Source organism: Tigriopus californicus, chromosome 1, assembly GCF_007210705.1.
Source record: "Tigriopus californicus strain San Diego chromosome 1, Tcal_SD_v2.1, whole genome shotgun sequence".
Lineage (NCBI taxonomy): Eukaryota > Metazoa > Arthropoda > Copepoda > Harpacticoida > Harpacticidae > Tigriopus > Tigriopus californicus.
Window position 1 is genome coordinate 788296 of NC_081440.1, and position 15002 is coordinate 803297.

Here is a 15002-nt window from a genome sequence, read left to right on the forward strand (position 1 = left end):
GCCAGCAAAGATGGGACTTGTAATTAAGCGCTATTTATAATATTTTTGCCTTGGCAATCCCATACTGGAGGTTTATTTCCGAGATCAATCTCTGTGTTCGAGCTCTTTTTCCCCATGTTACTGTCCAGTCATAAGGGTCGTTGAGTACCAAGTTTTTTTTCTATTTGTTTTCCAGCATTTTTGTTTGCAGCGCATTTGGCAACTTTTTGGGTCGTTTCAACTTGCCTTATTTGGCCTTGCCTTTCAACATGATCATTGTGTGCAGTTTCCTGACCATTCAGCCGCCTTTGGACGTGGATGCTCTCGTGGGCGATGAGAATGGCAGTTATCTGACCATGACTGGCCAGGATAATCTCCCTGTCACCACAACAATGTCTCCGAGCGATGATTTCGGCCACCACCTGGCGAATGGTTCCTCAGCTTTCGAAGCAATCACCAACTCATCGGAAAATCGGGCCCAAATCAACCAAGTCGACTGGATGCAGGCAAGGATCAGGGTGTGCCGATATCTTTGTATGTCCTTAGTCTTATTTGAACGTAGTGTAACATCGGTAACCAGTTTTTGCACGTGAAGCTTGAGAATCTGCATAAGGGAACATTTGGCACGTAAACCTGCAAATACTTTATCGGTGTGGAATAAGTTCAACTTGACAGCACCCATAAAGCATGAAATGAACATGGCGAGATTTGTCATCAAGAGTCTTGAAATGTGGAAATATGGAACAATGGTGAGCCAACCGAGGGGCGAATATGTTCAAGAAAGGTCTTGTCATTCATTGATAGATCTATATTACGTTCGTTCACGTTTTTTTTTTTTTTATGAAAACCGATTTGCATGGATATAAATTTGACTCTGGAAACCAAAAGCCCATGTTGAAAGCTTTATATTTCATGGCGCTCTGTTTACGCTTGGCCGGAAAATAAGCTTCCAATCGCTAGTGAACAGAAACTAGATTTCAACGATTCAAATGTTGACTTATAATTGTTTTTGGGTCAAGATTATACCTTGTCATTCCATTATTATAAAAGAAAACCGTTTATCAAATGTCCGTTACTATCTTTGCGTGAGGTTTATTCAAGCTCGATATCAAGAACTCCACCTTATCAACTTTCTTCCGGTTTCATTATTGCAAGCTAAATGTTCTGAAAGTAAGGACTATTGAAACAATAGCTATCACCTCATACATTTTGTCACATGGGCTTTGCAGGTTGGAAGAGGTGCCCTAGTCTCAATGTCCCAAGTCTACGCAGTGGATCATGTCTCCACCTCTATCGTGATGAACATCGCCACTGCCTTGGCCTCTCCGTTGCTATTTGTCATGTGCAGCATTGGAGCTATCATTGGCACTTTTCTGGCCGCGGTTATGTTCCCCATTGAGGTGATTGAGGCCGAGGTCTACACTGGAGTTTGGGGCTACAATGCGCTCCTGACCATGGCAGCCTTGAGTTGCGTCTTCTTCTCCTTTAATCACATGTCGTTCCTCCTGGGGGTTATGGCCACCCTGGCTAATGTTGTGGTTCAGTGTGCCTTGAAACGGAACATGACGGAGACGGTGAGTCAAGTGAAAAAGTGACCCAACTTTTCAGGCTTTAAACATCGTTTGGAAGAGACATATTCATCTCTGATTTAGGCTAGTAAATTAAAACTACTCACCAGTTTTGCAATTACCCTTCGTCAGATCCTAAATATCTATGTGAAAGACAACCACAGTTTTCTTAAGTATCGTGAGATTCCCCTTTTCAGTCTTTAAGCATTGGGCTTTTTGCCACTAGATTCGAAAACACTGACATGCTTTTTCGGTTCAGGTTGAAATTAGATTGACTTTGATTAAGGCGCTACGATGTCTGGTGGTGTCAAAAGTAAATTTTTCATGATGTAACTGTTCCAGCAAAACGGTTAATGTGAGGTAGTAGTACTCTGAGAGTGAAGCGCTACTCGAGAAAAATATTTAGTAGTGTCTCATGGGTGTCAAAGTCCGATTCTGAATGATCTATGTAGTGTCACAAGGAAGTGCAATTCACTCCGAGGATGACTTTTTAGCACTCAAAGACCTCGAAACATCCATGTTGAGACCCATTAGGATGTTAACTGCATTTCGTTTGGTCAAACAGAGCAAATCCCGGTTGACCGTGCAATTAATAACAATTACTAAGAAGATTGTTCTACCCTCAACTGGGAATAGTCTGATAATAATTGTTCAGGTTGATAAGTCCCTGGGTTTCTAATATGATGTGAAAGACAAATACTTGAAAGACGTAAAGGTAAAAGGAGCATGTTCCATAAAGCTTGTGCAATTCATCTTTTGAAGATGGATGCTTTACGAGTTTCTTTACTTAATGAGTAGGGGTGGAGAAAATATCTTATTTGGTATTGTTTTTTTATTCGGGGGAAAAAATCGACCAGCTTTTTTGAAACTTATGTAATATTTCAGGCTATATTTATTTCAATATTTGAATGTATTTATATATAATGTACATGTCAGTGGAAATATATTGAAGATGTACGTGTAACACATCAGCTGGTTCAGCACAACATTTGTCGCTATCTCCTCCCCAAGGTTATCACTGGACAGAGACGGTAGGGGGGTGGAAACGTTACTTTAATCCGAATCAACCAAATGCATTTTCCTTCACACAAGTTGGACTTTAGTTGACTCAAAAAGCGTTCGCCAATTTTGACCTCAATCGAACGAATGCGTCACAAGCAATGAGGTCCTGAAACACGGTACGACTTGGGCAGAAAATGACTTGCTTAGCACCACCTTGGTAAGATCTTACCAACGTGGCGTTAGCTCATTCATTTCGCCCCTTCTCTGGCCCGACTTTTAAATGCTAATAACTTTTGATACAGACGTTCGATTGAGATCAAAACTGAATAATGTTTTATGAGTCTACATTTGAGTCAAGTCGTGTGACGAGAAATGAATTTCATTGATTGAAATTAAAATTACTCATTTTCCCCCACCACCGTCAGTGTCCAGTGGTAAAGTCGTCCTTGGCTAGGCATAAGCAAAAGACCGCTGATTTTTCATAAATGATCGATTTTAGTTGAGGTAATCAAGCAAGTGTTGTCCGAAAAAGTAAATTAGCAAAATAACAATGAAATGGTTAAATTATATCTTCAAAATTAACATTCTTAATCCCTTCTTCATCACGTTTAACCAAAGTATTTTCCCATTTAAACATACAGCTGAATTCATTTCATAAAAATTGGACAAATGTGAGATTTTGATGATTCTATGTGTGAAATGTAAAGTAATATTTTGCGCTTTTGAGAGGAAAAGAGATAGTATTTTGGGCCATTTTGACATTGTAGAGAAATAATATTTTGCCCAATAGGATCAAATATTTTCACCACCGCCAATAATGAGCTCCATACAAGGATTTTACTACAGTTGTATGCACAATCACTGTTTTTTTCTAATTCTCTCCCTAATTAAGTACAAGTCGAGCATGGATATATAAATGATAAAATGTCACGGTTGGGTGTGCGTCTGGTTATCTGTTTTGTTGCGAGGAGCGATTTTGATTGGAAAACAGACAGAAAGAGTAAAAAGAACCAAATGACTTGGCTCCTTCTTTCTCTGTCTACAAGAGCCAAATTTCAACAATTGGGTTTGACGAACAATCTGCCATTGTTTGACTGTTTTGCTAGTTTCTTCCAAAGTGCCGTCACATTTTTATGCCGCATTGTGAACGAAATTGGTAGATGAATTTTGTGCCCCCTAGAGAAACGGATAATGCAAATCAAGATTCCAGACAGATGATTGGATTGAGGCTCTTGCAATCCCATTTGAGTGACTCTCGAATGGAAAATTCAGAACATTTGCATAACTAATACTGATGTTGGAGCTAGAAGCTAAATTTAGAGGCCGTGCAACCTCTCGAATGAAAACACTGCTCGTCCTTTTCTGGCAGTGCCTTTTCCATTATGCCCAACAGATGCTAACATATTGGGTTTGCTACGATTGAAAGCCACGAAGGTGACATGTTATGTAAGATAATCGTTTTTTTACAACAAACCCCCACGAACCAAAGAGGTCCGCTTTTGTTCAAGATTGCAACCCAACAACCGCCACGTCAAACGTGAAATATCTTGGAAGGATTGCGAATTAATGCAAGTAAGGAGCTCGAGAAGCCAGGCAGGTTGGTCCATGTGGTAGAGCGAGTAATGCGAGAGTTTTCTGCCCGAATGGCCCCGGGTTCAAATCCTGATGCCGTATGAAAGAAGGAGGGAGAATATCTGGTGTAGTAGCTAATGCAGTTTCTTGACATAAGAGAGGTCACCGGTTCGATTTTCCTCCCCGACCTGTCTCTAAAGGACATTTTCAAATGCCAACCTCCCCAACAGGCGGAGAACCAATCTGATACCCGACATAATAGATGGCATATTCGCCGACCCTAGCACCCCAAATCAATGAAGAAATAAGCGAAAGCTACTAAAATAATTTCTCGTCGCTAGAAGTACGCGGACGATGGCACTTTGTAAAGTTGGGTAACAAAATTAGATACTTGCAACAACAGATCTCGCATTGGTGTCACATTTCGTTCCCAGAACTTTGGCTCAGAAAATGATATGGTAGGACATGCACGAAAAAAGACGATTTCGTTGCAACCCAAGATCATTTCCTGCCTTAAAAGTACAATCAAATCTAGTTTGGTTCGGCATCATTAACAAACATGTTAGTAAAAGGTGTTTTAGTTAGTATGAAATTCTTTAGTTCAAATATGGGTATTATCAGCCTAGTCGAGGATACCTGTAACAAGAAGATTGGACATGTCAATTTACGAGGCTAGGCCACTTTGACATAGCAAAGTTTCAGCTACCCAAACGTTATAAGGGGTGTTACTATATATACGGATGAAAAAGCGATTTGAAAGAAAACAATATTGTTTTTATGATAAAATTTTCGGCAATCTCAGTTGACATGAAAATATATGAAGTTTCTGGTTTTGGCTGTAAAAAGTCTAGAGGTTAACGAGTAGCCATGTATAAATATAAGGAAAGGTGTGCAGTTTGGTCTCAAATGACAGTACATTCCTGCCTGCGCCGTGCACTATTCTCTATAATCTTATCCTGTTTCCATCTATGCATCCGTCAAAGAGCTTTGACAAAATATAAAATGGGCCTAGCTCCTCTGATGTCCATTCCCTTAGTTAAAGGTCTCTCCGGCCCAGCTCAAAACCAAGTGTTTTTCATTCATGAATGGTTTTAGGAGATCATTTTATCCGCCTTTTCCCTATTGAAGGAATATGTTGGCCAAGCATAGTTAGTTGGTACTTTCTTAGACAGCTAAGGCTTACAAAGTCAGTAAAACCTTTGTATAACAAAGAATTGTTGTTATTAACGTGGTACAACCTTACTTTTTTGAATTTGGTGCTTAAAGTTCTTCAAAAATGATAAATTATAAGATTGTACAACATTTCTGGCGTTTTCATCCCCCAATTTTAAAGGGAACGTAAAAAGAGTGATGTCTTAGCTTGGTCACTCTTTAAGCTGATTTTGAACAAAGGGAAAAAAGAATTCAATCACAACGGACAGAAAGCCTCGTTTTCAAAAAGTTGGACTTGCGAAAAAAAGTTTCCTGCTTACTTTTCTTTGCTTCGCGAATGCTTGGCGCTTGGCTGACTCCAATTTGGGTCGAGATGGTCAGCTGAGAGGGACACTAATTGCGCAACATGACATATATTTCTCTTGTTGTACATTTTCAGAACAATATACCCGTATTTACTGTCCCAATGACCCTGGTCACCCTGGTGTTTCTTCTGACCACAGATGTACGAGGGGTGTTACATCGAGTGGTGGATCCCAGTTATCCCGAGAAACAATCTTACCAATGGTTTCGAGAGTCACGACAAATTCCTCAATCCATAGCATAGTCATGTATTAATAAAAGATATGTCGAGAAAAAAGGGGACAAAACCGCCATTTCTTGACGACGAAAAGTCTTTGTGTACAGCTACCCGAATTTTGAAAAGACCCTTGATGAGAATGCAAAGGGATTCCATCCAGGCATCCACAACCACAACCACATTAGAATACTGTCTCTTGGGGCGTCTCACGACACAATACAAAGTTTAGGGGTTCCCTGTCAAAATGTCAACACGATTTAGCAACAGTGACGCCTTTCTTTGGGGAACCCTCACGCCCAACGATGAGTTGACACCAAGTTTAGGATGAATTTACCCTGGTAACGTATAATCGAGTCCAACCAGCTGCCTCCAGTCGACATTGCTATGGAAATGGGCTTCCACCAAATTTGCAGAAAAAACAGGGAAAGGCATGATGAAATCGCCGCTGAAATTGGTCCAACAGAGGCTGTTTGGGTAAGCTGCCAGCCCGCCACCCTGCCACCCAACCACCCAACCAGTCAACCTCGCAGCCTCAAATCCTTCCCGAGGGCAAATCCTTTCCTATCCCAATAATCTTTGCACAGCGACCAAGTCAAAAGGGAGAAAGGGGGAAATTTGGTCACGATATGATATATGTTCTCGACGAGCCTGTCGTCGCCCAATCCAGAACCATTTATCTTCCATCTTTGAAAAGCTGGCAGCATCTTGGCGCTCCAAAAAGTCCAAAGATATTGCATTTGAAACTGCCCTTTCCAGCACTTGACTTTCAATTACTATATTGCTGCTCATAGAAATATCAAATAAGGAGTCATGATAATTATTTGCCTCTCACAATCAATTTGCCGCCCCCTTGGGAGCCAATACACTTGCTTAAAAAACAAGACATGCCTCAAGCACCTCTTCATATCCCAAAAAATGTGAGCTAAATTATTGGATATTTCGTTCTATTTTTTACTTCATTAGGCTCCATTAGGAGTATTGATGAACGGGTTGACAACTCATTTGTAGCATCGGCCTGAAAAATCTCCACTAACTACACTTTGGTTGAGAAAATTTCATGCTTTGAAAAAAATCGAACACGTAAATCGAACTAAAACTGCTTCAAGCATATTCCATGAACCGAACATGAACGACAAGATATATAATCTCGAAATCGGGTTTTATATGACTTTACAAATGGTTCATTGTTCTGACAACTTATGCATGGTTTGACAGTAAAATATATCGTCAATGGCGGTGACGAAACGTCGACGAAAGTTTCAATGAACAATAAGGAGTGTAGGGGTAAGGTTTTTGGCCCAACAATGTTTTTCTCAATTTTATTGCACATGCAAGGTAAAGGCTACCGTATCAAAAAATGAAAACATAACCAACTAACATTGGTTGTTAAGTAAAATAATGATTTCAATTAAGAATGGCTTATCATTTTAAATTATGCATTATTTTCATGGGTGGAAGACTGTTATGTCGCAACATAGACTTGCGTCAAAGAACTCACTGATTTATTCGATTTACTTTGTTACGGACCCTAGTTATGCGGTCAACTAAAAATGAATATTATCATGAGAAAATTTTTCGTCAGGAGCCATTCCGTTTCAAAATTGGAGCGTGTCTTGAGCGGACTTTTTGAAGTTCCAAGCATTGCCAGGAGTTTGAAAGCAGCCAACTTGTTTCACATTTGCTTCGCCATTTGCTACTCTAAAGATACGTATTCTTGCTCATCGGACTTGTTTTCTATGCAAATATCTCTCACTCTATCATTCAGAACCAAATTCAACTTCGTGAAATCTTATTGGTTGCTAAACCCCCTTTACAAGCGATGAAGGTTCATGAAATTCTGACTTTGGATTGAGTAGGAACGAACCTGGCAAGCTCAATGGACAATGAGAATATGCTGGAATTTTAAAACTTCCGTAAGTGTTTTGATAGAGGGTGTGCCAAGCCAGGTCGTTGGAACCGATATTGGAGCCAACTTCAGACCTGACTCGCCTTTTGACATTACTGATGACTTAATATTACCTTTTTTTTATGGATTTTCTGAATATTGACCCTGGCCAGAGTACTTTTGTTAGTGTTTGACATGCTCAATCTGATGGATCTCAGTCAACGTTTTCCACATTCTTCTCATCCAAATGCATGGTCTGCCTATCATGTCGGAACAGGTGTAATTCGCGTATTGGTCTTGGGTACAATAATAACGGTACCAATACAATTTGGCTGGTATTCGAGAGCAGCCTTCGTCGGGTGTGAGTGAGCGTGTCTGTGAGCATGTCTGCCTTCGCCGTGATGGATCCTCTTTTCGAGAAGAGCGCTCCTTCTTCTCCTCCTTGTCTTGTTCCTCCTTCTCCTCTCCCTTTTCTCCCTTCTCGAGCGGCGTCCTTCGTGTTCCAACTTCAAGTCCAATCGAGGCCAGGCCCCGCTCAAGAGAACTCAAAGCGAGTCTAAATGAAGAAGAAAAAGGAAGAGGAGAAGGAAGAAAAAGTTGCCGGGAAATGTGGAAGGTAACAACAATGTTGTCTTCCCCTTCTTCCTCTCCAGTCAGTTTTCCTATCAAGTTGTGAATGGAGGAGCTTTTGACGTCCGAGTGCAAGAAATGCCGAGCGAGTTGTGACTTGTGCCAGCAGACAGACAGAGCTCTGGCATAATTTTGATCCACTCGTCCCCAATATCAACAGTCTTCCGTTTCTATTGGAACAAAATCGTCTCGTGGTGGGATCGTGTACGCTTCATTTGCCTTGAAGAAAGAAACGAGGCCCGTAATTGGCAAGTGAATCGTGATTACCCGAGAGTGAAGTGTCTCCTCAGCAGTCACCAGTCAACCCAAAACACAAAGGCCAACCAGAGGAAAAAAAGAGAAACCTTTGTTGTCTTTGGAATGGGATTTGGAGCTCACTTCACGTGCCTCACTTGGCTCCTCCTCCTTCAAGGCGTGAACTGAGACCTTATGCCAAGAAATGAGGTGTTGGACGTGAAAAGCACCTTTAGAGATATGTCAGGGTTAGTCGGTGCTCCAAAATAAATGAGCGTCTCGTTGACTAAAGTAAAAAAGATGATCTAAGTGTCACTGTCAACCGAGAAAAAACGTTCCTCAGGGAAACGGAAATCGCCGGGGATGTGTCCTTGTCTTCTGACTTACATAGCCACTCTATTTCAAAGGGGGGGGGGAGCAGAGACCAAAGGTAAACTGGTTCTTCTGTTTGGGATCGACCTAAGTTTGTCTTTTCCTTTGAGACCGTAACGCACTTGTTGTCCAGGTTGGTCACAAGTCATTTTTAACTTGGGGCGTGAGAACCGGCAGATGTCGGTTTTGTCCATAGGAACATGCAAATAAGTTGGCATGGATATGGGAGTTGAGCATAGTTTTCAAATCTCGAGTCCCTACTCTCTGCTCTCTTGAGCCCCTTGAGGCGTGAAAATGGAGAAACCCAGCCAATGCTCATATTTTTCCCACATTATAGTGCGCTTGTCTCTATGCTCTCCATCCATCCGCCCATCCACATCCCTCTAGCTCTCTCCCTTCATTCATTCAATCCATACATCCGCGCGTTGAGTTGGAATTCCTTCTTGAAAGGGACCGATCAATTTGAAGGCATGATGGCTCCACTAAATAAGTTCCTCCCAAATAGTTCTCCCTCCTCTAGTCTCTTCTACGTAGTGCTCTAGTCAGAGGCGAATATTGTCCCAAGAGAACATGGTGGATCTAAGCACTTCAAGAGATAAGAGGGAATGCAAAATAAGTTCGAAGAAACCATAAGCTTGAATATACGTACATTCAGTTCTTTGTAAACCAAGGGCTTTGTTCTTGCCCAATTTAAATGAACCAAAATCAAAGCCAGAGCTCCACAGGCTAGTGGCATGATTCCATTCAAAACTAGTGATGGTATTTGATGGTGATGAAGAAGACTCGAACCACTCTTTTGCTTTGGCCAAACCACTCTTTTGCTTTGGCCAAACCACTACAAGGCAAACCGAATTCCTAAACGTTTGAAACAAAAAAAAGGGATTCCAGTCCAGATTTTTTTTATTCAACCAACCCACGAGGCTCATCCTCTTGTGTTGTCGCCCATTTCAAAGGAACTTGTATTTTTCCTTTCATAATTTTCGCACCCAGTATGAGGGAAAATGGTTGTCAGGGTCGCCATTCGCCTCGGCTATACGTCTTAAAGGCTCTCTTTGGTTGAAAGTCTTTTGCAAATTTTTGCTTCCCGGAGATCAGAAAATTCTTGGGAACAACTGCTGACAGCAACGAACATAGAGATTGGCCGTGAAAATCTTGGGCCAGCCAAGCTAAAGTTGGGCTAAAGTGCAAAAAACGGAGGCTTTCATTCATCAGCTAATGCTGAATCTAATAGAAAGCCAATGCAAAAGTTCAACTCACACGTAGTCCAAGTTATTACTAGTTGTTCAGATGTTAATCACATTAAAAAATGAGCAAAACGGAGATGCATGTAATCTTTCAACTAATTGTAAATCATGTTTGATAACGCTGTAATGGCAACCTAAAGTTTTTCCCTTCGATCCTTGCCCCTCAAAAAGATGATGGTCAGATAATAGACCTTTAGCCTACGACGTACGAAGAAACAGCCTTGAATTGTGCTACTTGGTATTCGGATCCCGAGTGTAATTTTGGAACAGGATCAATTCCTGCACCGATGCGCTCAACTTGCAAACTATTTCGTACCTGAAATGCTCACGATCCTTCTGGCATGAAGGCGCAATTAAAAGCCAAGTCTACGCCAAAATTGAGTTGCAAGCGGAGAAGGAATTTCATTGCAACAACTACTACCCCCATTAGCATGATGAAATATCTTCCCAATTGTTGAAAAAAAAAAAGCCAACCAATCAGTGAGACGAGAGGTTCCCATTGAATACTAATGAGAAACCCGCGAGACAAGTCCACGTTCTTGAGGGTCTTTCCAAGGTATGAATAGAGATCAGTCCTTTGATCAAGTATAGGTAGTGCGTACGTGGAGGGAAGTGCACATTTCTTCTCAGCCTCAACAGGAACAATGTCGGACATTCCAAGGGCCCTTTGCCATCAAACTCGATCATTCATGTTCAAAAGTCTGACATATCTCTCTGTGCTCAAGGGATCTAGTCTCTCGTGAACTTCGATACTTCATTTGATAAATCATCATCATCCTCTTTCGCTGAATCCATGACTGCAGTGCTTCAGGCCTACTCCTGTCTGTGCGCTTGTTCCCCTGATATCATTGAGTCCTGGTCCATCAGGTGCCAACAGTCGTTTCAATCTCAAGGTGAATGGGCATGAGCGCTGGCTGGGCTGAGACAACTCCTACACATGTCAATCAAAGCTCAACGAATCCATCCGTCCCTGCCACCAAGACACGAACAGATCTCATCCTGCCTTCCTGTCTTCGTCTTCTTCTTCTTCTTCTTCTTCTTCTTCCACCAACGATCTCCTTTTCCTTCTCGTCTTCCTCGTTTCCATCACTTGAGCGAACAAACTTTCTCGAATCGAGACGTGCCAACCTGAGATTTCCGCCCTTGATTCGCACTCGAGCCTCTCTTGGGAGTCCAGAGGTGATTTTGGAGGAGGACGGACTGAATGAAAGTGGCCGTACCTACCCAATGTTCGGCAAGGACATTTCAACCGATGGATGATGCACTCACGGTTCATGTGCGCATTGATGCATTATCTCGACGAGAGACAACCCGAGATTGAAGCATCATAATAGTCTCATTCTGTTAGCCTTGTTGCCGGTTGTTGTTGGCGTTGTGGTTCATTGTTTGAGCAAGCCAAGAGGGCGAGGAAAGAAGAAGAAGAAGAAGAGGAGGAGGAAGAGGAATGCATATCTTATTGCTTCCTCTTATTCTTCCTCCTCCTCAATGGAACAACAACTCGATGTCAGAAAAGGCTCCGAATATACTATACTATAAATCACCTGGCATACTACATTCACAACAACCCTCGAGGAGCTTTGTTTACACTTCTAGCCAGTCATGCCCAACGGAGAACGACGCACCCGAGCATAAAATATGACGATGAGTGTGCAAGTTAAGGACATTCAAGATGGGGCCCATGGCATGGCCAAGACCCCCATATCAGGGGCCAATGTGGTCCTCCTGGTTCCCAAGTCCCGGAGCCCTGGCATCATTCGTCAGGGCTCGATGCCCCAAAAAGCCGTCCTGAGGGGCTCCAAACTAAGTTGTAGCCCCGCTTGCACCAATGCCATTCTCAGCAACGTAGCAGCGGTTCCCAATGGACCAATTCCCACTACAAACAACTCCTCGGCTTCTTCCACATCTTCGGGGGCCGAGGGCTTCCCCGGTGATTCCATTGCCAGTGGAAGCAAAGGAGGAATTGGAGGTTGTACTGGTGGCTCCTCTTGGTTGACCACATCATCCCGGCCTCTTCAATCCAGTCTGAAGAAATCGTCTCACCTTGAGCCCAGTGGTGGTGGCGGTAGTGGCGTGAATGGTCCAGCGAGTGCGCGAAGCGTTCATTTCGATAAACGAAGACCTCAGACGTTGGAATTGGATCTGTCCACTTCACCGGCCTCATCTTCGGCTTCTATTGCGGCTGTGACGGGTCGATCCTCTACGGTGTCCGTTCATTTCAACGAAACCTTGAGCTACAGCCAGTCCTACGACGAGAGTGACCAAGCGAATGAGCCGTGTTTCTCATTAGCTCAGAATGAGCATATGGAACTGGGAGAACTAATGTAAGTTTATCCATCTTTACTTCAATACTCATCAGGCTTGGCCTTAGTTGTTTGGTTAATTGTGGTCCATTAGGTGAAAACTTGGCCTTTCTTTGCCGAATCCCATTAGGGTTGCAGCTGCATAACTTTTTTGAGGTAAAGAGTTTTGTGAAGTGAACGAGTGAACGAGAGTTCCTTTCCTTCCAAATGCTTTTTTTTGACTATTGCCTCGATTTTTTCCCCCAAGCAATGAGCTGAATTTGTTGTAGGACATGAAGTCCTAAGCGGTTCCTGAGAAAAAAAGAAAAAAGATGACATTTTTCTTTACAAGAACGCACTCGAGTCTGGCCAATTTCTCCAAAATCGATTAAAAGACTCGAGTTCAGTCGGACTTGAATCCGGACTCGTCCCAGCACTATTTGTTAAGTCATCACTAATGATTGTTCTATGGAGTCTCAATTTGGCCAAGTATGAGGATTTGTTCTAATTGTTTCAAATTTGGATTTTCTTATTGAATAATTTATTTGCCGACGTTAACAAGCTTTTATTTTCTACAAAAATTTATTTATTCTCAAGAATTAACAGCTCCTTAAGCAACCTAATAATATCAGTGTCCAAAAGTGAAGGATAAAGGTTTGTACTCGTACGTTGAGCAAATATAAGGAAGTCATTTCATTAATATCAAGGAAACTGTCACATCTCAAAAAGACACTTTTTGGGCTTTTCACGAACACAAATAAGGTTAGTGAGGCAGAGGGCACTGCTCAACGCAATGAAAAGCCCTAAAGGGTTTATTTATAACATTACTCAAAAGTCAAAGTCCTTTCAATTTAATCTTAAAACTTTTCAGATACTATGTTGTTCTCAAATAAAACAACATCCTCATCAAGCAAAAAAAATTGCTTCCTCCAATTTTTAATATCGAATCGTAGAGCTCTGAACAGCAATCAGCGCACGTCTTGAGTTCCAGAGCAACATGTGGCGATCCTGTTGTGTTTGCTTCAGAGTCAGACACCAATTTGGTCGTTGTTGCATGTCAAAAACGGTCGTCAGATTCTGTTGCCAAATCAACGTTGGACTATAAGCAATTGATTACCTTGTTTGACTTTTGAAACTAACTGTCGTGGACTAGAAACAACAAGGAATACATCTGACATAACGAAAGAAAGCTTCATGCTTTTTTTTGTAACTAACGATGCCCAATTATTGCCAACCTTTTTACTCTTAAATCTTGTGTCCTTGTTGTGTCTTAATCATACTGCCTGATAACTCTACAGTATAACTTCGTGTCTTGCTCCATCTTGAAGAAACTTTCTGGACACTCGTGACGGTTCAGCTTAACAGGATCCCTCCACCACGTCAATCTGTAATCGCAGAAGGAAGATTTAAGATCACGCTCAAACACACGAGAATCTTGTCTTTGTAAAGACTTTGGCCCTACTCTTTCGCCATTCAGCTTGGCATAAGGGCGAGGAACAAAGACGGTCCTCTTGAATTCATAGGCTGGCCTAAACAACAATCTTTGAATTCCTTGCAGTCAACGCGGAATGTCTATGGAACCTCTTTCGTTTCATTCAGAAATAGTTCAATCTTCCGAAGTGATACCAACTTTTTTACTGATACATATCCATGAGATTTGAAATGAGAGTTTTGACTTGTCTCCAACCAGAACCTTTCTGCACATTGACGATATCTCGTTTTGGCGAAACTGTACTTACTTCATGATCAGTATTAAGATTGGTCCGGAGAAAGTTTCAAGTTTTCGTGACTGGACCCATTGGTTTTCTTTGTCGACAACTTGGTGCTCTCAAAGACTACAAAATCCCGATCTTCTCATACTTTTCCCATTATCAAGCACAGATTAGGAATCGAGTGGGATCCAATGGGGGATTTGTCTCGATCGTTCCATTAGGACACGATCAATTATTATTGTCTTCATAACGTTCCTGAGCTCAGTCCATTGTTGTATCGGACAAGTGGTAATCTGTTTAAGTATATGTAATCCTCCAGCCCTTGTCAGTCCCTTTAGTTAAGAGAAGCGTGAGGGTCGCACTTGTTATCTGAGATGAGAGCCAATTTGGACCTTGCTTCAACCATTTCCCTGGGAGGAGGATTGAAAATGGAACAGAAAGGCTCAACTCAATTCGCTCGAAAAGCGTCTTGAAAAGAGTCATTTATCAAGAAACAAGGACACTCACCGGCAAATAAGTGATTAGCAATTTTAGAAAGCGTTATGGCATAGGAAGTGACAGAAAAGTTTAAGACTCCTCCCCAAAGTAGAATACTCATTGTTGTGTGATGGAATGAGCACACGATCGTGCTCAATCAAGTTTGAACTAGCCGCATATATTTAAACCAGTCTAGTCAAATAAACAAGCCAGTCTAAATGAACTATATCAAACTTTATAACACTCATGTAACTTCATGCCCCAAAAGTGTTCACTAGTTGACATTCCTTTTGCACCAAGAATGCATAAATGGGTC

General features: G+C 41.8%; 2 protein-coding genes across 4 annotated transcripts in view; both read left to right on the forward strand.

The window, feature by feature from the left end:
• The window catches only part of LOC131878494 (urea transporter 2-like), a 10252-nt gene extending 4329 nt beyond the window's left edge, over window positions 1–5923 (forward strand). Inside the window, exons 5-7 of the mRNA XM_059224482.1 lie at window positions 176–485; window positions 1209–1553; window positions 5713–5923. Coding sequence (XP_059080465.1) covers window positions 176–485; window positions 1209–1553; window positions 5713–5880 — 823 coding nt within the window. The 3' untranslated portion in view covers window positions 5881–5923. The remainder of the gene's footprint in view (window positions 1–175; window positions 486–1208; window positions 1554–5712) is intronic.
• Window positions 5924–8247: 2324 nt separating this feature from the next.
• LOC131878409 (uncharacterized) overlaps window positions 8248–15002 on the forward strand; it is a 64192-nt gene continuing 57437 nt past the window's right edge. Inside the window, exons 1-2 of one of the 3 annotated variants that reach the window (XM_059224397.1) lie at window positions 8248–8893; window positions 10944–12539. In XM_059224397.1, the coding sequence (XP_059080380.1) occupies window positions 11854–12539 (686 nt within the window). In that variant the 5' untranslated portion in view covers window positions 8248–8893; window positions 10944–11853. The remainder of the gene's footprint in view (window positions 8894–10943; window positions 12540–15002) is intronic. The other 2 variants (XM_059224389.1, XM_059224403.1) reach the window with 2 other exon arrangements.